This window comes from Athene cunicularia (genome assembly GCF_003259725.1).
Source record: "Athene cunicularia isolate RWA chromosome 7 unlocalized genomic scaffold, athCun1 chr7_part1, whole genome shotgun sequence".
NCBI classification, from domain to species: domain Eukaryota; kingdom Metazoa; phylum Chordata; class Aves; order Strigiformes; family Strigidae; genus Athene; species Athene cunicularia.
Genome location: NW_020799107.1, coordinates 16,827,280 through 16,854,059, shown reverse-complemented (window position 1 = coordinate 16,854,059; position 26,780 = coordinate 16,827,280). Strand labels below are relative to the sequence as shown.

Below are 26,780 nucleotides of genomic sequence, written 5' to 3'. Positions count from 1 at the left end.
CACTCAATAGCTCTGTGCATTACTGATTCCTTTGTCTGATACTAGGGTAGGCTGAGTTGGATTTATGTTTCTCTCTAAGCCACATGTGAAGTCAGTGCAAAAAAAGTATTGATGAAGCTTTTTATTTAGTGTGAATACAGGTTTTTTATATGATGTCATTCAGAGCATGTTCACTGATGGCTTCCCTGCTCCAAGAGAAATCTGAGTCACTTGTCTCCGTCATCTGAGCGGGACATGACAGAGGGTAAGACAGTACTCATTGCCTTGAGTTACATAAAATACAATAATTTGGACACATGAATAAGTTAATGGCTGACAAGCTGTCCTAATTTTAAAGTTGTGAGAACACAGTGCAATGACTGACAGCAATTTTAATTCAGCCCTAACACTGGCTCTCTGATGAATCAGGACTGAACACCTTATACATACCTCCTGTCTAACGCAGAGCTTGCTCAGCACTCGCACTGCCAAAGGCAGAGTCTGGGCAATCACACCCAGCTGCTACAGTGTGGTTTGCTGTGGGTTTTTGCCTTTAGCTTCTCCTCTCAGGCGAGCTGTATTAGGCTCTGGACTATTTACATTTCCGTGGTGTCCAGGCTGGGTAGGTAGCTTAATTATACATTCTTTTATGATTTTATTATGCACTTTTGTGCAGGCTGCAGTTGCAGCTCTAGTAAGCAACAAGGGTCACCTCCCTGACCTCTGCATCCTTGCCTGTCACAAGGTGGTCATGTAAGCATGCTGGAGTACTGTTACTGTTGTGGTGGTGGTGAATATGTATGCATCCAAGTTACAGAAGGGAAACTGGGGAGGCATGGGCAGTACTTGTATCCGGTGTGAAAGCTCAGGTTTTCATGTGGTGGAGGGGAGAAGGTGCAGGAAATTGCTGCAGTCATCTGACCCCTTCTGATGTGGCAGGGTGGGAGGACATGGTATGGTGGAGCAGGGCATGTTGTGCTGTGCGGTGCTCTAAGTGCATCTCTTCTGCTGCCAGCTCTATACGAGTGCTTAGATTAACATTGGCTGAGAGAATGAATGCTTTTCTGCTGAACAACTGCTCCTATGGCTGTGTTTATACCCGTTATCTAACTCTTCCTATCACTATTTCTCAATTTTGAATAGTAAAATGCTGGGTCTGGCTCTGCTCTTGTTGCCCTTCTATCCCACTGAATTAGAAAGCTGAACCATCTGGTGAAGGGGAAGGTGGGAGAAGACTTCTTGCTAGTATGCTGCTCAAGAGGTTTCAAATAGTTTGCGACTGGTATGAAACAGACCCCAGGATTGGACAAGTTTGGCAGTTTCCCTCATGATTCCTTTCCTACCATGTTTGTTATGCTCACATGTGAATCTGGTCTATGATCTCTGTTATCTCTTTTTAAGATGGACCTCAGGAACTCTCTGTGCCCAAACATGGGATTAGGGGGGAAATTAAAACATTGGTTAAATGTCAGGAATTGCCAGTCCTCTTCCCATGCTATTCTGCTAGAGCAGACAGGCAAAGATGTCCATGCCATGTCCTCAGACTATGCTTACCATATTTTTAGACTGTGTTGTAACCACTCTTCATTTTGCATCTTAAGAAATTCCCCCCTTCCCTCAAAATGGATTACTTAAAACTTTGAATTCCCTGCCCTTACTGCCTTCTGTGACACAGTTTTTAATACAATTAATAAATTTAAATTAACTTGTATGCTGGTCCTGCATAGACACCATCACTTAACATTATCATTGCACATTAAGCAAGATTATAATAAATTAACTAGGTTTTAATTCTCTTGTGGTTTGTGTGTGCTCATTATTATTTTATGTTATGGAAATTAAATAATTCTTCCCTAAATTCTAGTTAATGTGAAAACTAGTTGAAAATTACAGTCACAGTGTAACATTTAAGACAACTAAAGACTGCAAAGATTGCAGTAGCTGCTGCTTTCTTGTGTTCCACACACCTTGAATTGTCTAGCTTTTGATTATGGAAGAAACCAACTGCCTTCTTTGGTCAGTCTCAGTTTTAAGTCAAGTTGCCAAACACTGCAGACAAGTGGCTTGAAAGTGAAGGAGCATGGAGACAGAGCTGGGATTTTTCAGAAGAGCCATAGGGGATGTACAGCCAAGAAGGCAAGGGCTCAGTCTGAGATGCTACAGACTTCAAGACTATTTTTGATACTTATAGATGGATTCACGGGGCTTAAAAACTGACTCTTTATGGTTTGGGGAGGACGTTCTGTGAATTCTGCACAGGGTTTTCTCACACTTTATCTCTTTTGTTCTACTTGATATATTGGGCTTCTCATTCACCATTTGTTAGTGTTTGTCTGTGATAATGATCTCTGCTAAGTGATAAATTTCAGGTACTAATATCTCTTCTTCTCTTGTTAGAAATACTTTATTGCTGCCAAAATTTGAGGGCTTTTTAGTGTAAAAGCATAGTGTAAAATAGTTATTATCTATTAATAGTGAAGGCTGCATTTACTTCTCAAATCTGTGATGGTGCTTATCAGTTCTTTCTGTGACACTAGATTTAAAAGCTGAGCCAAAGAGGGGAAAGACAGCAAAAACATTTCCTCCCTTTCACGACATTTTCTTCTCTCTTCATTGCTTTTATCCTGTAGGTTTCGTGTTTGCCTTCTTTATATGCCTTCATGGTTGTGCAGTTTTTGCCTTGTACTTTTTACCTCCTTATTGCTTTGTCTTCTCCTAGAAAGTTCTCTTTTCTGTTTCTAAGATGTTCATTTTGTTACCAATCCAAACTATGCTTTTGTTCAACCTGTTATGTATTTCCAGTATGAAAGCAGAGTGAGCAATATTCACTTAGGCTGTAATAACTTTATGAAACGCATTACAAGCAAGTATTTATTCATTAAGAGTTACCATCAGATTCAGGATAAATTTTCCATTCTTATGTATGCAAATTTTTTGATCTTCGGTAAATGCAGATATCCACCGAGTTCCACTCTTATTTTCATTTAGAAAAGGAAGACAAACATGAACAAAATGCTAATTTAAAAGGATACCCTTCTCACTCCCATTTCTGCTGTCTTCAGAGTTGCTAGCTGTTCTGCATGTGTAGCACTAACGAAGGGTGTTTGCCAAATTCACACTGAATCCATACAGTTTTGGTCCAATGGGTGCTCTCCAGGGATGCCTTTTGTAGCAGGTTTTTCTCTTCCACAGGAGACTGCAAACCACACAGACTCAGTAGTCCAAAACTACTTGTTATCTTTCCTTATTTCAGTCTCTACCAAAAGAAAGAAACTTGAGTATGACCTGTTCTCTACAGATTGCCAGTCACAGTCAACACATATCAAAATACTTTACTCACTGAAAGGTAGTGGCATTAAGGTTTTATTTCATACACAGCAATGAATGAATTGGCTTGCAAGTCCTTACTCCTCTCTTCTCCCTTATATTTATGTTGTTACACATGTTTTATGTTACATTTCATTACCTTTCATTTTATAGATACATGGACTGTATGCATGGCTTCAGGGAAACAGAGTTACAAAGGAAAATTAGCTTCCACATTGTTTAATATTTTTCGCTTACAGGCATTTAACTACATTGTATTCTGAATTAGTAAGTTGTTCAATGTGTACTTTCATGCTTTTTAAAGAAAGCTGAACTGACTATTTTCTTCAGATGTAAATGTTTTGTAAGCTAAAGGGGCAGCTTGTCATATGGGGTTCTAATTTTTTTTTTCTCTTCCATTTTCTTTGCTGAGAGCTGAAAGCTATAAACTAACCTGGGTCAAGATGATGCCTGCCTAATGCTGCATTCGTACAGCTGTCTATCAAAACTGTGTTGTGGAAAGATTTTCCCTGTACCTACGTGGAAACAAATTTTTGATTGGCAGAATAGTTTTTGTGATATTTGGGGCATACATCATATGTATGTCCAGGACAGCAAGGTGGACATCACTGGAGTATCGTTAGACTCAAAGGAGACAAGTGGTGGCCTGTGACTGTATAGATGGCAGTGGCCTCAGCAAGAACATGTACACAGTGCTGGTGAAGGTGAGAAACTTGCTAGTTCCCCTAATGCTTTTTGGTAGTTGTTAGTGTAGTGACAGGCCTATGGTAACCCAATGTTCTGTATAGCCTCTGTCTTCTCCTACTTCATTGTCTCACCAGGGTGGTTACACAGAGCCCAGGCTGCAATGGAGACCCTTCTGGTAACTTCCTCTGTACACTACGTGTTTTGCATTTCACGTGCATCTATGCAATTCCACTCATTCCATTTTACTGATATAATTAATGTGACAAGCCCTTCTGTTTGTACTGACTGGTGACCAGCATTTGCTCATTCAGGGATGCTTTATTTTTCACTCCCTGAAGTTCAAGAAACTGGCAGATGAAAAAAAATGAGAATGTGAGAGTTAAATTTTGTCATGGATTTCTCCAGAGTAATGCATCAGCTCATGTAGGGCCAATTACTAGCAGGTTAAATTTTCTAGGATGAGGCCTTGAGACAGGCTGGAGTTGTGACTATGAGGCAGGAAATATTCCGTACAAGGTGTTGCAGAAACTGTGCCTTGAAATATTTAATGTTATCCCTTATATAGGTAGCTATTTAAATACTTTCACACTAATGAGTATAGTTTGTTTAGATGGTGCTTCTTGGTAAATTTGTGTTTCTGGCTTCTTTAGTTTTATTCTTGCTGCGTTGATGACTTCTGCACTGAGCACTTTTCCATGAAAAATAGTACAAAGAATTCCCGTTTCTTTGTAGTTTGGTTGGATAGTAGGATAGACTGAAGGTATATTAAATCTTTAAAAATAAAATACCAAAACCCCCAACTTTAATTGTAATGAGGATCTTGTAGGTTTTTTTCTAAAGTTTCAGTGGTGCAACAAATGATGACTGGAAGGTAAAGAAGGGAGAGGAATATAAATGACTAAGTAAATGTACTTCTTCAGGATGGAAAAGGGAAAATAAAGTTGAGGACAAGGTGAGATTTGAATATACTGTTACAAACTGCTTATCCTCCTATCTCAACTATGACACTACTGCAACTCCTGCTTAGAAGATGGTGAAGTTTATAATCTGAAATGAAAGTACAGAATGTGAAGAAACAGCAAACCCTCCCCAGAAGACTTATTTATAATCATGTAATATCAAGGATGTTTGGTTGCTGTGCACAAACTCAGTGTGTGCTGCGTGGATCGAAATATGCTGCATAGCTGGGCAGCAGTTTCGTCAGAGAAATGGGGAAACCACCTTAACGCCTAGCCTAGCTCTGTAAAGGTCAATACACAAAAGGGATCAGCATCTGCTTTAGAAGGCTAAAAACCAATGTAGCCAGATGATTTTATGCCCCAGGAAAGTAACATTCAGCATGAGAAAAAATGGAAACAGCTAATACTAGTTGGTCTAAGAAGATAATTACCTGTTACAGAAGTGGCCTTATGCGTATATTTTGGCTATTATGACTAGGACAACATTGCTAGGTGAAAAGCTATCTAGAAGATTTTGTGGTTTTGTTCCTCTAGAACTGGAAAAGTGTGGGACAGTGAGCAGCTGTTGTGATATCTTCAGGGGAGCTGAAAGGCCATGTTTGGCAACAGGTAACGTGAGATCACTAGTAAGAATGGAGACTAGAGATCCAGGTTGGAAAGCCTTTGGGTTGTTTTTTCTCTCCAAGACTTGTCAGCTGTGTGCAGTGAACATCACTGATGAGAAACCAGTTCTGTTGATCAGACCACAGGGGAGGGTGTTTGGCTACATCTGTTTTTTCTGTGTGTTCTTCCCATGAGCTTTCCAGATAGTAGCACCTCTCTGCAGGGCAAGATTTGGCAGTGCTAATAGATCTCTAAGGTCTTTTCAGAGCTTTATTTCATGTAGTCCTGGAAGCAATTTGAAGAGAACAGTTGCATAACCATTAAACAGAAGATATGTAACCTAGAAGGAATTGCTAAAACACCTATTGTATTATGCATCTTTTCTGTTCTAACTATATAAACATACTTTATTATTTATAAAATTGCATCACTTCAAAATTTAGTACTGTGTTTCCTTTTTTCTGCACTACTAAATTTTGCTCTTAAGACTTTCAGAGCTGTGTTTTGAGCATACAGATTTAGGACAGGACTGGTCTCAAGTGGCAGTGTAACATTAAATATTAAATAACTGATTCAAACTGCAACCAAGAGGAAAATCAGGTGACAGTCAAATCTTAAGCCAGAAAATTGAAAAGGAAAGCAATAAAGATTTCTCAATTTATCATGCCTGCTATTTTGCACATCTCGATGAGCTGTGCATTACTGTCTCCTTCCTCAGATAACTTCTGCTTAACCATAGTGCAGGAACTATTTACCATTTGCATGGTTGCTCCAGTCTTGACTCAACAGCAGTACCATGCCAAAAAAGGCAAGAAGATTGACTTTAATTATTTTAAATTAATATTCTTTAGATCCACTTGCATCTGCCAGGCTTTGCAGAAATGCAGCAAATTATTATAGAAATCTTAGGAGGTAGCAAGTTCGAGCAGTGGGGCTACTGCCATCTACTATATTGCCACACTTGCAACTTTGTATGAGAGTAGTTATCAGGAATGAAGATAAGTAAAGATTTAGTGGAGGGTACAGACTGTTTGAAGCAGAGTTGCACTTCTGTCTGGTTTCTGAACCAGTCAAAGGTATGTCATGGGGCTGTCCTACACACTAATCGTGTTTCTGATCTGCTCTATGTTTGGGTTTTCAGCATATAGGTTTGTCATGATCTACCAATGTAGGATTTAATAAAGCTCTTAGTTTAATTTATAAAAGAGCTTTATTAGGTGAAGGAGATAGTGAGATTGGAATTTAAGAGTAGAAATTCTTTAGGAGAGAGGTCTGAAAATTTGCAAGTGAAAACATACATCCATGTGTATGAGGCCAAAGGCTGAGAGTATGCCACCTGGGTTATCAAACTACTTTCACCCTGTCTTATTTTGAGTTCTGCCTGAAAAAGAGTTGGAACTGTGATTTTTCTAAATTCCTTTAAAAACTGGTGTGTCAGACGAAGGTGGCAATTTGTTGGTTTAATCTTCTAGGCAGTGATGCAGCTGTGAAGTATTAATATTCATCCACCACAATTGCCTACAATGCTGTGGGATAGCCCTGCTCACTGCTTGTGTGTATTAGGGCTTTGATCAGGGAAGGCAGAAGATTCAAAAAGATTGCCCAGAGTTAAACACAGTAACACCTGAATTGTCATGTGCCTGATATAAAAGCACAGTTTTGTGCAACTCAACTGCTGTAAGATTGAACTTAGTACTGTAAGATCAACACTTGTGATACAATACAAAAGGACTTAAGTTTGAATTTGTGAGACCATGTTTGAGGTGCTAATAGTCCTCCTACGATTTGGATGGATGAAGTGTTATTTTTCTGTGCTGTGTCTCGTATTTTTACATGGTTTATTGCCTAAAAAAATATGTTTGTGGGGATTTTTTGTTGTTATAGGGTAGAAGGATTGCTGTTTGTTTGTTGTTGAGTTTTCTTGGTTTTAACCTAAAATGGGAAGCTATAATAGGTGGGTAGACAATGTCATGAATATTAAGAAGTTGATCCAGAAGTTCAGAGTCTGTTGGTTTTGGAATCATCCACTGAATATCTCTCCTTAGACATAACCACCTAGAAGGAACACATACCTCTTACTGTGCCAGAAGCAGCATTAAGTGGATTAAGTCCCCTTGAGTGAATTAAGAGATTTGAAGGCTCTGGTACTGTGTTTGGGGGAGCAGAAAAATGCAGTGTGAGGATAAAACATGAACTGCTTTAAGTCACAGTGGGCGTGTAGGGAACTTAGTAATGCTTTCTGTTTAAAATAAATAAGCATTCAGTATTGTTTGAACTCATCCTCAGAAATGCTCCTTTGAGCACTCTCACAGTGAACATACTCTTCACAGCCACAGGAAATCATTGCAGCAAAAATAGCTTTCGGTCTCAGCTAAGGATTGCAATAGCCCAGCTACATGCTTGCCCAGTTCGGTCAGATGGTGGGGATTAAAATGGAGAACAAGCTGTGTAACGGCAGTTCAAGCCCTCTCAGCTTCTCCAGAACCAAGGCCTGCACCTGTGGAGTTTGCATTAGGCTTGGTTTGGCTCTCAGACCAAAGCCTGAGCCCGGAGGTCTGTCAGCCACTGCCAGGAGCTGAGCAGCAGGTGACTGGGAACAGCAAGTCTGAAATGTTATTGGAGTGATTTCCATGGGCAAAACTGCAGGAGCCTGCAGTTTCTCTGAAAATAGTTTTCAGAGTCAAAAAGACAGCTTCTTCCACGGCAGGCAATGTGGTGAGCCCATGGCTAGTTGCTAAATATGAGGGGGTTTTAATGTTAACTGTTTTGAAGTGTGTCATTCTTACATTTCTGGTTGTGGCCCTGACTGTAACAGCAGATCAGTGGCAGAAGCATCTCTAAATAAAAGCTACAACTCTGGAAGCAAATGGCTGATATGTTTTTAACATTGTGGTTTTATTATGTTTTGTGTTTGCTTGTGAAAAGTCAGTTGGATAACTATGGATCCTTGCACACCGTTCTGGGCAGCAGGCACTGGTGTGACACTGGAGCCATAAGGGGTGTGCACTGCCGGGGGCGTGCTGCGAAGCTGGGGGCTCTGCGAGAGTGCCAGTGCTCAAAGCCCAGCCAGCCAGTCTTCCTGCAAAAGAAATGGAACAAAGGGAAAACTGCAGGAGCACAGAGAGGCCTTGGGCCTCTTCAGCCTTATTCTTGGGAGAAGCAGCCTGTTTCCTGGGAGAGCGGCCGTGCTGAGCTCACTCTTCTGGACCGCAGGTCCATGGGGAGGATGGCATCTTTCTGACACAGCACAAACCCCATGTGGTGGGCTCTGCAAACTGGGAGTGTGTGTGTATGAGGTAGGGGGATGCTTTGCCTGAGCATTGCTTGAACAATTTGTTTTTATTACGTGAAGTTTAATTTCCAATTACAGAGCAGAAATTTGGAGGGAGGTTTTAAGAACAAAATTAATCAGTGTAGTGAAGGGAACCTGGTTAGACATATGCATGAAATCAGTGAATTGCTTGCTCAAGTCTGCACTTAAATAGTTTTTGCTGAATTGAGCACAATGGGGTATACCAGATTAGTTGGCAGAGGCTCTCCAACTTTTCCATCTTCTTAGTGTTCTGTATCATGCTGAAGCATCTTTAACATTTCATTAGCAGCTCAAAGTTAAAGGTTTTGAGAGGTTAAGAAACTGTCTGTGCTTTGTATCAGGAATGCACTCACATGTTGAACAAGAGTAGTCAGATCTGTTGCTGCACTCTTGAGGGGCTCTAGAGCATTCATTTTAAGACTATGTTAGAAAAGAATTTGGTTTTGTTACTGAAGACTCACTTTTTAGCTTGACTCTTCACTGCAGTGTGTCACATCCATATTTGAAACACTGGTGTGATAAGCACCAGCACAACCTACAGGATTTGACAGAAGGACCTTGTGTAAACAGGTTTGATCTTCCTCATTCTGAACTCGAGAAGAACCATGCAAGCCTGGTTCAATCTGTAAGTCTTGTAGGCATGTTAGTGCAGGACTACAGTGTGAATCTCATAAACCTTATTGTGAGCAGACAGATCAAGTCTTCCAGAACACTTGTTCCTTGAGTGTTTTCATCTGTGTTTGCTGGATTTAAATTAACCTAAAAAGTCTTTCAAGCAGCATTCTTCGTGTGTGTGTGTGTATTTGTAGGTCATACAAATTTTGTGTGTCTATACAAGTGACTGGAGGAGTGTTTGAAGTCTGAGGGCCAGAGTAGATTCTCACAAAACAGAGCAGCTTCAGCTGTCCTCATCCTTTAGTTAAATGTGAGTTGATGTGGCAGTCACCCACAATGGGGCGCTTCACCTAGTCATCTCCATTGCGTTGCTTTAATAGGGCAGTCAGTATTGCTGGGGGAAAGGCAAATTAAAGGTATCTTAATACAGATCTTGCCTTGCTTTTCCTAGTCTGTTGGGCTCTGCTTACTGCATCTTTAGAAGAGTTTGTTGCTTTCCCTATTGCAACATTTGTGCAACAACCATCTGTGACCCAAACAGCTGTTCCCAGTGACACTTGCATCTCTTCATCAGTGGTTGCAGTGAGACACAGAGGGATAAAGAAGTATATACTGTAGATGGTGAATGACTGATTTCCTTAGAGTACTTGTTGCAAGAAAATTGAATTGAGAGCTCACCTTTGGAGGAATCTTGCTAGACAAATTTGCATTGCATGAAACATTTATACCTTCTGGTCTTGTCTGCATGATTTTGAGTGAATAATGCAGCTTCACAACCTAGTTCCTGTCCCTTTCTTTGGTGGCCTTCATCCTAAACCATGGAGTATTTTTTGCTACATAGAACAGCTTCACAAGAAGAGCTGGTCCTACATGCAATGACTTTGTGGCTAATAAACCCTTCAGGAGTGTGGGAGAGACGTAGCAGAGGAGAAAATTGAACCTAGGTTTTCTAAAGCCCGGCAGATGTTCTTACTGCTAGGCTACCAAGTAAAAGGGACAGCTGAGGGCAAGTGAGGACTGCTCATATGCCAGTAAAGCATCGACAGGGTTTTAGGTTAGTGTCTCCCTGCAGCAAGGGAGGAAACGAGGCAGAGAACTGAGTACCAATTCAATCCCTGGTGCATTCAGAGGTATAGTGATTTATGTATGACCATGTGCAAAGGATTATCGGTGTATCTACCATTGCATTTCTGATATCACGTAGCTGACAGCTACAGATTGACTCCTTGCCTTTTTTTTTACTCTACAGCTGAAGCTGATGGGAACAACATCCATTAATTTTGACCCTTTGTTATATTTATATTTCTTCTGACTATAATGCCTCATAAATGTCACTCATTCTGTAAATGGTCTTACCTGTTGATTTAGTTTAATGTGGGTTTTATAGATCTCGATCTATGTTAATTTGTAGGTAACAAGCATCTAGTTAAATCTTTGTCTTTTTTTAAAATGTATTTTATTTTAAAAGTTATAAATGAAGTATCTCCAGTTGTTAAGGTCATTGGTGTTAGCAGTTAACATGCAACATTCACTAAAATAACACAATTACTTAGCTAGTTAGAGCAGATATATTCACATACTCTATAATGATAAATACTTTAATAAAATGGATCTTCTTCCAAACCTTCTTGCATTCATCTATTTGACCTTGTCCAGTGGATGTTTTGCTCTTAGTTGCGCCAATAAGCTATCTACAAGTAGTGCTAAAACAATGTGGGAAACTCCTTGAATTTGCTTGTATGGGATTGAGATTCCAATCGGGGGATTGAGCTGACAGGATTTCCCTTTGAAGCCCACAGAAAAGCCATCTAGCTGCCTGGTACAGAGTAGTGGAAAGTCCTTTGTAGCTCTGCTCCCACCAGACTTAGCTGATTAATGGTGATAAACATGTTGGGGCCAATTCTGATTTTGCTTTGAATTTTTCTTTATCGCAGTTTGACCAAGACAGAAGTTTGTTGAATAGTTTTTGTGGATTTTGTTTAGCAGGAATGAGCAAATTTTTTCTACCAATATTACTTAATTTTTAAAGTAGTTTGCACTTTGACCATCTTTGTCTATCACCCAGTTCTGAGCCTTCCTTTATCTTCTGATACTCAATCCAAGTAGACTTGTTTGGCAGGTTAGGGAAAAACAAGAAAGAAGACCATATATGCATACCTTATCATATACTTGTATGCATGTATCACCTTTGTAGCATTCAAACAGTTGGAGCAAGTTGATTGTCTTTGGCACACCCGAATAATACTTGGTGGCTCTTGGCTCTGAGAATTCTCCATAGCTGCAGGAATTCTCCTACAGGGCAGTCCATGGCTTTAGCGCAGATCTGCAGCAGTGGCAGCACTTTGGGAGGTGGGCGGAAAGTTAGATGGGGAAATTGGTGTTTCTGGTTTTGCTTGTTTCAGGAAAGTGCCTTCTTAACTCTCAGGTGATAGCGGCAGCAAATGCTGCAACCAGAGCCTTCCAGACATCTGTGCAGACTGGAAAATCCCTAAGACCCACCATCTAAAATTTAACCATTAATATATTTCAAATACTTTAGACTGCCCTTGGTCTCCTCTGTTTATTGCATCTCCCAACAGCAAGCTACAAATATCCTCAAATATATTACAAATTATTCTTTGTGAGGAATTTATCATAACTGCTCACACTTAGGAATGAAAGAAGGGCACTGTGAGTGGTTAGACAGTTTTCCCCTCCTAATATTTTTATTTTCAGTGATAGCCTCCAGACATTCACCCAAATAAAACCTTCCTTCATATTGCTGCCCTTGCTGTTTCTTCCATGTGTGTGATTTTAAGGTTTCTACCAGCACAACTAACATTTTGACTCAGAGTACTCTTATTTTTGCAGTATCTTGAGGAAACTGCAAGCATGAAAGCTTAGTGTGTCTTAGCCCTTGAAGATCGGTGTTTGTATCATATCAATTGAATAAATTAATCTCTGCAGAATAAGAAGCTACAGGGTAAGAGAGTGCTTCTATTCAGCTGAAGTATCACACTTTAAATCTCATTGATGTTCTTACACTCTCCTGTACTCGACTTGTCAGAGGGTTATTTATGTATGACAACTTTCTTTCTAAATACTTGTAAAAGTAGTTTTGAAGAGGAAAGTTTGGATTAACTTTCTTTTGCATAGGAGCATTGTCAGTTCTGAGACCATTCCAGTAAAGGCTGATCACACTTCAGTGGCAATTAGCCGTAAGCTAATAGTTTTGCCAGTAGAGAGAAAGTTTTAAGTGCTGTAAAATACATAATTGAAGATGATTCATGCTGCAGTATTGCCTCACACTAACGAAGCTAAATCTCATCCTGCTATAAACATTATGAATAGTACCTCACTGGTGTTTATGTCAAACATATTTGTGCAGTCACTCCAACCATTGTGAAAAACCCCGGGCATTCCTCTAAATTTACATCTCATAAGAGTTTGATTTTATTTCATCATGCTTCCATTGACTCTTTTTTCCTAAGCCAGTAATGGGTCCAAAAGATAGGAAGATACTCTCAGTCGTCTTTTACTGGGGAAGGGAGAAGGACATAGAGGAGAGAATGATTTTTGTATTAAATCTCCTACTGGTTTCTGTCTTATTTTCCATGGCATCTTGTTCCTAGCTTCTAGTTTGCCTCTATCTGAAAAGAAAAACTAGAAATTCAGCAATTATTTCATGTGTACTTGGGAAAACATAGAAACATTTTTATCAAGTAAGCCCTTTGGAAGCAGACATAAATTGTGGATATATATCTCTGTATCCAGTATATCTCTCTGACACAAATACATTCCCTAAAACCAAGTATGAAGTGCTGGGATCTGCTAAGTGAATTTCCAGCTCACTGTGGGTGATACTTTTCATTACTAAAGACTGTATTTGATGTGCAGCACTCTAAAGCCACCTGCTGAAAGCTTAACAACATTTCTTGTTATCATTGTCCCGGTATCTAATCACGTGAACTTCCATTCAGTAGGAGTACAAATTGTCCTCTGTCCTGCTAGTTTTCATGAAACTTTTAAAAACTTAATTATCCTTGATTTTTTTTTTTTTTTTTTTCCTGTCATGTTCTGGTGAAATTAACCAGTATTTTCAGAGGTCTAATGGTAGGCTGGGAAAATCAAGCAGATGGGCACAAAGCTTGATGACAAAGTTGTAGAAAACCAGACCAAAATTTTGCTTCAGCTTTGTTAATGTGACCAGGGTGTGGTGGTTTGACAGTGCTGTAAGAAATCATGTGTTGAACTGTAAAGTATGTAAACCTGGTATCCTAGAGTTAATTTCTTGTACCTTTTGCAGGTGGAGATTTACATTTTACCTTTATATATTTACCTATGGAGTACGGTTCCTGAAAAAGGTAAGCACTTATATTATGCTTTCATAACACATCACAGATTTTTTTAAGTCTTGTATAAAGCACAGGCATAAAACTTACGTTTAGAAATAAAAATAACTTTTAATTTGCATTCATAAAAGGAGTTGCTACTGGCATTGGTAAGGAATATAAGTTCCTATCAATATTTAATGGGGAGGAGGTGTGGAAATAAATTGGTATAGCAACATGCCTACTTCACTTTATTACTTTTCATTATAGGCATTAAGCTGGCAGTAAGACTTACCAAAGTATTCATCTCAATTTCTGCATCATCCTTGTTTAAATGCCTCTGGCAGGGGTTGCTTTTCATTAACAAACAAAATCCATTAGTGTTCTATAATATGCTATTTTTTTGCCTGTTCTTTGTCTGATGTACTGTGAAAAGAAGTTTCCATGGAGTTACCCATCAATGCTGTGTTTCTGGTGATTTAAGCAGAAGAGAGTGTGTCTGTAGCTTCTAAATGCCCTGGCGCAGGTCTGTTAACCCTGCCATGGATAGTAATAGGGATTTATGGTGCAAACTTTACAGTGTGACTGCTTCTCAGAGCTTTTGTGCAAGTCAGGCCATATTTGTGTAATCCTGAGAGGTGAAGTTAGGGGAATGGTGGTCTCAGTGCATTCATGTAATCTTATCTTCTTCATTTTGGACAAAAAATTGACCAGAGAAAATGTATCCCAAATGTTTATGGTGCTTTGCAACTAAAAGTGGCTATTTTAAAAAATACTTGCCACTTTTAGGGATGTAATTCTTGAGGCTGTCTCTTGGTGCCAGCAGGACTGATGATGTGCCTATGCAAAGAGGGGATATTAGAGCTGTTCTCAGCTATTTAGCACTAGTCAGCCCCTGAGCAAGTGTGTGCACCAATCCTCCAAAAGGATCAGAGCAGCATTAATGTGGAACCTCTCCCTGCTTGCTTGAGCGCTATACTTTGTGTGTACTTCATCCATTAACATGCTGTAAGGTCACGGTCTGATGCTCTTCCTGCGTTTGATTCTATGTCTGTGGTATGAAATACAAGAACAGTTTTAATAAGCAATTGTCACAACCTAAAAGGTTACTTGGCCTGCAGGTGTGTAGCCATCACGACTGTGGGTTCATAGGATTCTGTAATACACAAGGACATGGAGGCTTTATCCTCTGAATTTTTCTACCGTATTACAGATTACCACAAATACAACAAAACCCACCATTAGCAAGCATCACAAAATCGTTACTAGAAAGCATACCTATGATTAATAGAGCGAATCTCTCTCAGCACAGAGAAACTGTCTGTTCTAGGAAGAACTCTTGAATGACAGCATTTCTAAAGACTAAGGAGAATACAGTAAATGCATTAAACTTACAAGCCACTGAGCTGTTTCTAAAGGCTGAGTTGACATGCAAAGTGCAGAATGTCTTCCTCCCAGTTCAGCAGTTTGAGGACGACTGGCTGACATAGCATGGTTGGTTGAACAAGGTACACCATTGCTTGCCTGACAGACTTCACAAGGATAGGTTGTGTAATTTTGCTGTAATTTTAACTTTCAACACATTTAATTTTTACAAAGAGAACTTAATCGTTATGTAATTGTGTATGTATTTTTAATTACTCATTTTTACACAGTGCTGTAACTGTTTTGAAATATTTTATGCTATTGTCCTTGTTCCAGTGTTCTGCTTCATATACTCAGGTCTTTCACATGGAAATATATGTAAACTAACAAAATTATGATTGTGATTGTATTTATATTTACAACATCTCCCTAGTAACATTGTGTAACTGAAAGAAAACACCGGGTTTTTGCTGTTTATCCAACACTAAATATTTTGCTGGGTCCACTTAGGCAGGGAAATCTAGGTTTGCAAGGAATAAAATCCAGACCCCAAAATATGGAGGAAGACACTTCTTTCAGAGCTTCGCTACAGTACCAAAGCGGGCATTCCTTTTTAATTTGTCTTGGTTTTCTTAATGGAGTAATTGCAAAGAAACACTTAATTGCTTCCTTAAGAAGCTAATAAAAAAAGGTAGGACTAATAAATTCTCTTACAAATGTGATTGCAAGATCTTTCCTTCCAAAAGCTGTTTTGCCTGGAGAGAAAGTTCATTTCATAGTCAGCAGTGTCTTGCTGTGCTAATGCTAGAGTAAAGATCTGCATCCTTTTAAATAACGAGGTCTGCCTAAGACCATCCCTAAGATACATAGTGCGGAAGAAGCATGGTGAGTGAAGCCAGGTGCAGCAGCAGTCCGGACAGGTGCTGTTCGATCACAGCAACACATGCTGCCTTACTGGAGGAGGGTGAGAAAGAGTAAATACTACAGGTGTTCCTGTTTTGACAAATAGAACATGCCACCAGAATAGCACCACGTTAGAAATACTAATTTTGACTTTTCAGGTAATGCTTAGTTCATACATAACTTTGGATAATTGGATAAGACATTTTGATACAGTTATGTCTTTCAAACATTCAAAGGTAGTAAGAATGTATTTTTAAAAGGGAGACTGCATTTTGGTGCTTCATTCAAGGTTAGTTGGTTTGTCCATTTCTGAATAGTGAAGATCCCTGATTTGAGAAAGCTTTTCTGTCATCTAGAGTGGGAAGTGTTCCTTATTAGTTGGTCTTATGAGGTACTCCCCTTAGAAAAGTGAGCCAACTGAATTGTAGCTGCCTCTTTTTTTATAGTTTGTTGGCTTTTGAGTTGCCAGGCAACAAAGTACTCTGGCTTGTATATTACTGTCCTTCCATTCCAACTTGACCTAGTCTCCTTGCAACCTGCTTCTCCTTTGCTTATGTTGCTGACCTGATGATTTTTTTTGTTCATAGTTGGCTGTCTTAAATGTCCCTTTCTTAGTTTGAGGGTGAAATTCATCTTTACCTATGAGACTGGCATGGAGCCTGTCAATTACTTAAACACAACTTTGAGCTAGTTTTGAGGTCCTTTGCTTTGTGCTGGCCCTTTGCCTAGAGGTGAACTTCACCTTTTGGATTCTTTCTGAAAACACCTTTCTCTTAATGCCCACGGTACATGAATCACTGTTATTTTGTCTTCTAGTGTCACCCTTTTTTATTTGCTGCATAAAGCGGTGTTACTGCAGCAGTGCAGTGTCAGCAGAAGGGTGGATGTTTGTGCTGCTTTGTGCCCACCAAACTGCCGGAGTAAGGTCTAACCAGGATCCTCTGGCAAACCACCATTCTTGCAAAGAATGTCATTAGGTCTTTGGTGGCTTTGTAGAGTTGACAAGCTTATCTGGCTTTTTGGGAGATGTGCCCAAGCTTTAATAAGCAGTAATTAGCAGACTTATCAGCTCTGTTCATTTTAGTTCTGGAAGTGTGATACTGTCAGCATGGTGACGTTAATTTATTTTTAGAATGGTAGTAACTAACTACATTGAAGTTTTACATTTGCCTGGCTAGAGCATCTTGCAAGGAGAAAGAGGCCTGCAGTTTCAGCTTTGATTTTCACTTCCCTACAGAAGCACATGAAAGCTAATAAATCTGTGATTCAGAGCAACTGTAGCTCTCTCTATAATGCTGTGGCAAGCTTGTCTTTGTTGCTGTCCATGACTGCAGTTAATGGCTCATCTAGACAAAAGAAATTTCTGCACCCAATAAAGCAACCTGTATGTGATATGGCATATCAATTTTTTTGCCATGCTATAATTGCTGAGTATGCTGCTGGAGATTTAAAAACTTTCTTCTCACTGAAAGCTGTCTCTTTATCAAACTGTTCTCTTGGGTTTTATCATTTTCCAGTGACAGATGTTTGCTGTTAAGTCATAAATAAAGTAAAAAATCTTACTTGTTGAACAGTATTTTGAGAAAATCTCAGCTCACAGGGAAAAAATGCCTGACATAAAGCTTTGTCTTCAAAGTTTGGTTTCTTGCAACAGGACCTATCAACCTATATGTTTTAAATAAGTTTTTGTCTTAGTGGTGTCTGCAGGGCATTAGATTGGGCCATTTTGCTGAATAAAGTTCACTGTGAACTCAGTAAAATCGTTTAAATTGGGAAGTCAGTGGACTGGCAATAGGGTGTCCTGCATGTGGCCATTTGTTGTAGGACATGGTATCATAGTCAGGCACTGAAATTGTGTACAATGGGTTTTAACAGTGTAAAATGCACTAAAATTCGTGCTACACCCTCTCTGCCTCCCTCTATCCATGTGGACATCTTTCCACAGCCACTGTATCATGCAACAGCTGCATCACAGCACTTTCACCTGCCTCCTGCCAACTACACCCCTGAACTTTCAAGGCAGGAGATCTTTATGGAGTTTGCACTGGTCTTGTCCTCGGTGCCTCCTAACTCAAATGGGCATATTTTGTCAACTTTGCCTTTGTTATGATAACACATCACTCATGAAGTGACATTGTATGAATGAACTTCTTTCTTCTAACATGTACTGTTAATGGCATGCACCAGATCTAGCTTCCTTGATTGTTTCCCTTTTCTTGGGACTAAAGAAACAATAAAAGTGCAACTTCTAGCATTGGTGGCTACTTCTTCAGTCAAGAGGTGATTTTAACTGCAGGGTGCAACTGTGTGATTGGTACCTCTTACCAGCGTTTGCAATGTCAAGGAAATACATGCGCATTTCACGACTTACAGTGAAGTGAGAGAATTAAGTCTTTGGTTAGAGAGTAGAGAAGGCAGGGCAGTTGCTTTCTTACTCACAAATGGACCACACATAGAGGAATAGCTCACAGCCTTAAGATACTCAGCCAAACCATTGCATCACCTCCAAATTGTGTCTTAATATGTATGCATAAGAGACCAACAGACTTCAGTAAAATTTTTGCTGTATAGTTTTTAGTGTTCAATTATGATATTAGACATTACACCCTTCCCCAGTTTCTGTGTGCCTTCAGCCTTTTTTTCCTCTCCTTTTTATCAAAATAAGTAAATTAATATTACAGAGTTGCAAGTATTAACTTTATTAGGGGTTTTGCTGTCATTGTCTGTAACTAGTGAAGTAATGACATTTCCATGTCAAAGCATCTCAAAGATGGAATTGTTTTCTTAGTCTTGGTTTCTTTTTTAAATGTTCCTTCAAAATTTTTGCTTCTTCTTAAAGCCTCCTTAACACTTTCAATCATAGCTATCTTATATTACCAAGTGATGTAATAGTGGGATGAGACTTTCTGCTTCCCAAAGAATCTCTCATTGTTGAAGTAAAACATTGTTGAAGTAAAACGTAAAACTTACGTTTGTCTTTGTTCTTCCAAACCAGAACTTTCAATTTGATGAAAATAAACTGTTAACTTTCTAGGTAATGAATATAAACAAGATGTTGGGAGATTGACAGGTTTGTCACTCCACCCCAGCACCCCATAGCACTGTGTGTTTCAGGATGTGCCCTGCAGTGTCGTGGCTCATGCACTGAGGGAGTGAAATAGGTCATCGTAGTTAGGATTTGAAGCCACCTCTGTTATTTCTGTTACTTCATGGGAAGAGGTGATCAATGTAAATGTAGGTTAGAGTTCAAGCCAGTTCATTTTCTGCCTCAAATACTACCATCTTCAAGGGCAGATTTGGTGATGGATATTCTATGTGAGGAAACAGAGTGAGACACCAACTTTCAAAGACAAGGTGAAGCTTTCTTTCAGTAATCACTGCCAAATCAATTATTTACTGCTTCCCACAGCAGATTTAAATGATTTGGGGCTAAAGAGTGGGTGGCCTACAAAAATCCTTTAATTCAAAGCATTCACCTTCCTGTCCACTCCTCATTGGCCCCATTGGCAAAATGGCAAATGCTAGATGTGACCGTCCTATCCTAGTTTTCAAACTCCTGAAAGAGATGTTAAGTCAAGCCTCAGTACGTTTTGGCAGTATGGACTGAAGTCAGTCCTTTCACCTCAGTGCTTCAATGCTTCATCTGAAGTGAAGCCCAAATTAAAATAGTTTTGTATTTCTTTTAGAACACCCACAGACTCTCCTCAGAGTAAATGCTTGATATTTTTTTCCCCCTATTTCACACTTTTTCTGTAGTTTATACCTATGAAACCGGAGTGTGGGGTTTGGTTTTAGTTTTACTTTTCAAACTAATTTCCATGGTTCTTGTTTTAAGTTAAGTGGTGAAAAAGGTGATTTAATTTTGTTCCATGTGGTATTTAAATATATACATACGAAGTATAGAACCTAAATGCCTAGAGTGGGTGATCTTAAATGTAGATCTTTCAAGTTCTATATTTAATCTTTTGTTAGCCTGACAGTAATCCAGAGTAAAGACAATTATAAGAAATTATCTAATACAAAGCTAGCATTCTTGTGTGGGTGGTGCCAGAGCCCTAGTAATGTTGGAAAGATTTTAATCTTCATAGGTATCACGTAATAGCACTAGTTAGTGGTTTAGAAGACCTACATCCAAGTCAATCTGTGATATAATAACATAATAAATACAGAGATATTTGGCCTCAAATGCCATCATCACAGTAAAGTATGGTTATGAAAATAGGATATGGCCCTAGGTCTTCCTAGGAGTTGGCATCATAACCTGCATGCCCAGAAGCATGTTCCTTTACCCTGTTAATAAATATACTACAGCATTCATTGTATCTTTGTAAATCACTAACATTTGAAGCATAAAAGATAATAACCAATTATATTTCCACTCTGGTCATGTATATGCAAATTCTTCCTCTTTCTGATTGCAGCTGAGATTTTTCAGTACTACCATTTGTTTCATTTGCATGTCCACAAAACCAGAGCACCACCAACAAGACATTAAGATCCAGTGACATTAAACTGTCTGCTTTGCTTATCACTAATATAGGAACAAGATAATGTTTTTGTTTTCTTCAGTAATATTTGCAATTAAATCAATGGTGGCTTGGCTTATTAAGAGTTAACGATCTGATTGTGCTTCCATTAAATGGAAAAATTAACATTATCTTCAGTGATAAAGAAACAGAGTGAGAAATTCAGAATTGGCTTGCTACCTCTTGCTGATCCTTGGTGCTAAGCACTATCTGTATAATGCTGTAGAATGAAAAACTTTTACAAATATTTGGAAGCAAAGCTTCCAGGTGACATATGGTGACTTTTCACGTCTGATTTCCTTCCTTAAATTGCCCACGAGAATTACAAACTCACAAAAGAGCATGAATTCCCTGCAGTAAGAGTCTTGTGAAGTCTGTATTGAGACTTAAGAACCCAAAGTTGCATGTGGATATCCTACTGGGAAAAGGACCAGGGAAAAGGACCATCTGCCTGGATAAACAAATAACTTTTGACTTACTCTTTTTCAAATTTAGTGTTAAGGCTGATGATACAAGGGTGCTGTGGCTACGTTTCAAAGTGCCAGGTGCAACAAACTTCTGTATGTATGCAGCTGATGGAGTGTCAGTTGTGCATTTCCCTTCCTAAGGAGTCATCCCCTACAACAGAACTGTCTGTCATGTAATTACAACTGCTAGTGGTGCAGATAAGTTGCAAAACAACAGGAAAGCCATATTGAAGTGTAAATTTGAATCCAAAACTCTACTCAAATGACATAAATGAATAGAAGGCAACTAGAAAAATAGCAGTGTAGTATAGAGGGGAAAAAAAAATCCAACTGGCAGAGCTCAATTTCTGCTGTTGTGAAAGTTCCTCTTTCTTGAAACTATAGGATGTTTCAAATGAAGAAAATGAAGGGCTTATCTTCGTGTGTGCACTGACAGCTGAGCTAGCCAATTACTGTGTGACAGCTGGAGATGCTCTGTTAGCGGCTTACAGTTCTATGTGCACTTTGAGAGAACCTGCCTTCCTGATGCTTTTTTGTGAGTGAGGGTGCTTTGTTCTGCTGCTCAGCTGAGCTGGCATGTTCTTTGCCTCTTTTTGGAATAAAATAGCAACAGCAATACATGCAGATGTTACAGCCCTGGGAGAGTAGTGTAGCATTTGTAAATGACATTTTGGATTGCTTATAGTCAAGAATTTTAGAGCCTAAAGTCAGACCACCTTCATTTCAAATACAAAAAAAGAACTTGTCACTTCATGGTATGGTGACTGGTTGACATAATTTCTGTAATACAGTTTACCTGTCTCTCTTGATTATTGAGATTGTTAACCTTAGAGGAAGTAAATAGACGTTGATACACACATCAACCTAATAGAATTGTTATATTTGGGGAAACAGGAATGTCTGCGATGAAGATTGTGAGTTCGTATCCCTGTGGGAAATAAGTCTGGGGCACAGAAACAATGGGATGTTTACCTGGAGCAGTGTCTAATTTGCCATTCTGGTTTTTGAAATTTTCTGCTATTTATCTTAATATCAAAATAGCTGTAAAATTTATAATAAGCTATTTAATGGCTTCCCTGTATGCTGTGTCTTGTATCTCTTCTATCACTGATACTTCATCTTCAGTTTTCTTCAGAACATCCTGAGATCTGTTCTGGATACAATCATATGTTCAGATGTCATCAAATACACCTCCATTTATTATAGCTGTTAAATAAAACAATTTTGGAAACACTAGCATACACTCCCTGCTTAAAGGAAATATGTGTCTCAGTTTCTGGTCACTAAGCTGATAAGTTGAGTCAGGTTCAGGACCTAATAAAATGCAACTGCTGTCACTCTGGTTGCTCTGGTTAGTCATGCTTTGAAGGACCTCCAAGAGGTGGTGGATTCTTACTTTGGCTGAAGTACTAGTATAGCTCAAGTGGTCCCAGAAAAGTAAGGAGTTACTATTAGTGTAAAATCACTACAGCACTTCTGTGTGCATTTATACCATTTAATCATCTTTCCTTTAAATGAACACTTTTCTTAAAAGACAGATGAATGACAACCACACCCTAACAGTATTATCCCAAAGTTCTTTCCAGTATTGGAGAATTAAGGTTGAATCAAGTCACTCCTAATACTTTAAAGAGGAAGGTATATGTTTTCTCTATTAATAAAGACATAGTTCATTGTACTCTGTTCACCTGTTTCTTTCTCAGCCATATAGGGTCTCAGCAGGCTTATGGGATACTCAGCATACATTATAAACATTTCCCTACACTGACTTAATAAATCAGCTTCTGTTGTGAATTACTTTGTCTAATAAGCAAGGAAGGTTTCAGTTTCACAGCTGTACATGAGGCTTTTTTGACACTGGTGCTGTTTTTCCTTAATTGTTCCCCTAAGAGCTAAGTTGTTACCTGCATGGAGCAATGGAAGGCACAGGTTTGGTTGGTTACTTTTCTCTTTCTTTTCCTGGCCTGTTTTGTGTAGCCTCACAAAGAATGACCTGAGCTTTGAAAGCCCAACATGAGTGAGATCACTGGTAGTTTTCTACCTGCTGTACAGCATTTGTTTTCTGGCCTCTCTATCTCAAAATGGCCATGGAAATCTCATGGATTATCTGAAGATGAGTAGTTGGGAGGAGGTACAGCTTTATCCTCGCAGTTCTCTTGGAAAGGCTGGTGCATCATAGGAGCCGGTTTCCCTGTGGTCAATTCTGTTTTGTGCAGCCCAGGGCTTGTTGACACTGGAAGTGGTAGGACTCTTCTAGGGAGAAACTAAATGTTATATAATTCTATATAGTCTTTCCTATCCCATAAACTCCCCATCTACCTCTCACATCAGTACTTTTTTTTTTTTTTTTGTCAGATTTCTACACTGCTTCTCCCCACTTCCTGAACTGATTTATTATTTTGGAGAGTGGATCTGGGAATCCTGTATATCTGAAGGTTTGTTATGTTCCTGTGGACTACAGAAAGGCTACCTTGTTTCATTCCTCTCTTGTTGCCGTCTTTTTACCATGATCATTTTATCCAGTATCAACACGTTTACCCAAAGAAACAGATAGCAGTGACCTTGATTTAGCTCTCAGGGTCATTTGTGGTTCAGAAGGCATCAGGGTCCTTCATCTCTCTGGAGGTTATTTGTTCCTGTCAGTTCTCTAAAACAGGAAGAGAATAAATAAGGAGCTCTATCTTTGTATGTTGCAATTTCCAAAGTGCTAGTGAGATCAGGTGCTTCTGCCTCCCCTATTGATATCATACCCTGTCACCTGGCAGTTCAGTAAGACAGGGCAGCCAAAATTGTGATTGATCAGCTCTGGAGGTGCAGGGGAAGCAAGCCAGGGTTCAGCTGCTTTGAAGCCTTTCTCAGTTGTCCAGTAACTCTTCACTGTAGTCACACTGCAGGAGGTACACATGGTAGCCTTTTCAAAAGCCTCATGCTGGTTGCAATGTTTTCTGAACTGTAATTTTTAAGAATGCTTTTGAATTCATCCTGCCAGTTTCATGAGAGCGCCGTTGTGTTGTAGCAAAGGTGTCTGTATCTGCAAAGAGCTGTTCAGACACTCAAGCAGAGCATAGCCATGAAGAGTTTTCTTAATGTCTCTGATTCTGTATAGATAGGGTCGAAAAGGATTCTTTCGAGCTTGATAACAAGTTTGGAAGTTGACATTTTAACTGCTATACTTACTTGGGAAGCTGTGCTGTATTTGTGGTTATTGTGCACACTACGTCATAATACCATGAGGTCTGCAGTGGAATGAAGCTGCTACTAGGGAAGATCCCTGACTGTGCTTTAAACAAGTTTATGTTACTCCTTTAGTTGGTATTGGATTGAGAAAGGAAGAAATAAATGGGAAATAATTTTGAAAATTACTCTGAAATGAAACCTGTAGTCATTGGGTCATCAGTGTTCTGCTCTGGGGTTCGTGCATTGTTGTAAGTTAGATTGCAGGTAAATAAATACATATTCCTATAGCATGTATAACCAACCAGTGTACAGTGCTGATACTGTGCTTCCAAGAAGCCCTGTGTTTTACTAGTATGGTAACTTAGAAACATCTTGTTGAATAAAAGCCCTTGGACTTTGAGATTGCTCTTATGGGATTCCTGTACAGGGTCTTCCCTTCCACTCCAGCTGGACTATCATTTGCTTCTGATTCATGAGGAATGCACGATTTCTGAAATCAGCAGATACAGAGGTGTCAGGTGTGTTTACTTGCACTTCTGGATCTTCATTTGGCTTAGGATCGTGAAATTACCTTTTCATCATTTCAAAACAAAGGTCATGCTGCAGTTTAATTGGGTTTTAGTTAGAATATTAATAATGCTATAGTGGAGGAAATAAAAGAGCTTGAATGCAGAAATGAATAGTTTCAAATTCTTCACACAAACTTTCTGCAGTTCATAGAGAACATCCTTCATGGGCACTCTGGGCAACTACTGTCATTAGAAATAAAGAATAAATTTGTTTTTCCTCAATATTGTATGGGAATCATAAGAGGACATCATTCATACTTAAAGTACTGACAACAACTCTTCCCACTGGAAGCTATCCTACGCCAAAAATCACCTGTAATAGCTGAGTTCCCCAAGGCAGCAGTTGGTAGCTGTGGCTTTTGCAACTTTTTGGATTAATGTTGCCGTAAAGATTCATCACAGATAGGAATCAGTTTTCATAGATCTAAACTGTGTAAAAAAATGTACTGCAAAACACCAGCAGCAGCCAAATTGAAAAATAAATTGCTGTATTGAAAATGTCCAATGCCCTAGACAGTTGTCAGTCTTTCTAGCAGTAGAACAGACTTGATTCTGTTGTAAAAGCTTCTCAACTATTGGAAAACTATTTGGAAAACATGTTGTGTGTTACTTAGGTCATTCAGAGCACAAAAAAATGAGATGCATCAGAATGGTAAGTATTTAATTTATCATTTCCATCTCCTCTTGCTATACATTCTGCATCTACTTTTTCATGAAGCTAATGCTTCTGGATATTTTGCAGAACAGAATAATGCAAGAAACACGGTATCTTTGAAATACACCACTTTTTGGAATACAACTTACTGTGTCTGAATCTTAGAATGAGACTACTTAAACCAGACAATTTTTTTCTGGTTTTAATGATGAGATACCAAAGCATGAGTTTGTGAAATATCTACCACCTAGGTAAACCAGAACTGACTAGGAGACAATGATGTGGCAAGAGCTAGAAGTGAGAGATTTGCCTCCAGAGCCCTTGCTGCTGCTGCTCTCTTGTCTCATCTATTCTTGAATTATTTGAAGCAGACATTCAGTTGGGCACTTTTTCTAGTCTAGTCTGCATCTGTTGTGATGTTTCCTTTCCATGTTATATCTGAAAGGTTATCTATTACTGAAACCTTGTAATTACTTCTGTTCAGTGAGCTTATCTGCCTGATACTGGATAAATACTCTCATTTAAATGAAGAATGTGAGAGGCCACTTCAGAGCCTTTTTAACACAATGCTGATATTTTATATTTTACTGTGCTACTAACAGAGTGATATTGTGATACGTATGCCACTCAGGGAGGAAATCAAGCCTACCTTTGGCAGATTGTACTTGCTTTAAAATTGATTTGGATTCCCTGGCTTTTTTTTTTTTTTTAATTGGAAACCAAATTGATGAGTATCTGTAAGTTATGGAAGTTGTTAAGCTAAAATAATTTTGGATGTTAAAATCTAATCATATTGTTACTCCTTTCTGTGAAAGTAGGGCTGAGCATTAGGCGTTAAATAAAAGAATTTCTAATTCACAGTGCAAGCAGGAAAGAACACTCATGCCAGAATCTCCTGAAGGATGCTGTTGTGAAAAAGGGGGAAATTCCACATTACATTTATAAATAGGCATCATGAGTGGAAAAGGTTTCCAGTAAGACCAAAGTTAGATTCCATCTAATGGAAAAGGAATTTGTTTCAGATATCTTTTCAAAAGGGCATAAAAATTGTTGAGGGCATTTACGAGAGATTAATAGAGTGCTTTGGATGTCTGAGATATACATCATGAGTCATGCTGTGAGAAAGATCAAAGTCGGTGGAGAAACTTAATTTTAAAAGACTCCAACATTTCAGTGTACATCAACAAGGAAAATGAATGCATTTTAGACAACGAGGATTCATAAGAGAAGGCCAGTCAGCATAGGAAATACTTTATTGTGTAAGCTGTTGGAAGTTAAGATAATAGCTGGATCAGGCAAAAGAGGACGAAGCTAAGCTGTCTAGC

The 26,780-nt window shown here is 39.0% G+C and overlaps 1 protein-coding gene across 3 annotated transcripts in view; it reads left to right on the top strand.

Moving 5' to 3' along the window:
- CERS6 (ceramide synthase 6) overlaps positions 1–26,780 on the top strand; it is a 122,898-nt gene that overhangs the window by 46,015 nt on the left and 50,103 nt on the right. For all 3 annotated transcript variants that reach the window (XM_026852850.1, XM_026852849.1, XM_026852848.1), the window contains exon 4: positions 13,769–13,826. In XM_026852850.1, coding sequence (XP_026708651.1) covers positions 13,769–13,826 — 58 coding nt within the window. The remainder of the gene's footprint in view (positions 1–13,768; positions 13,827–26,780) is intronic.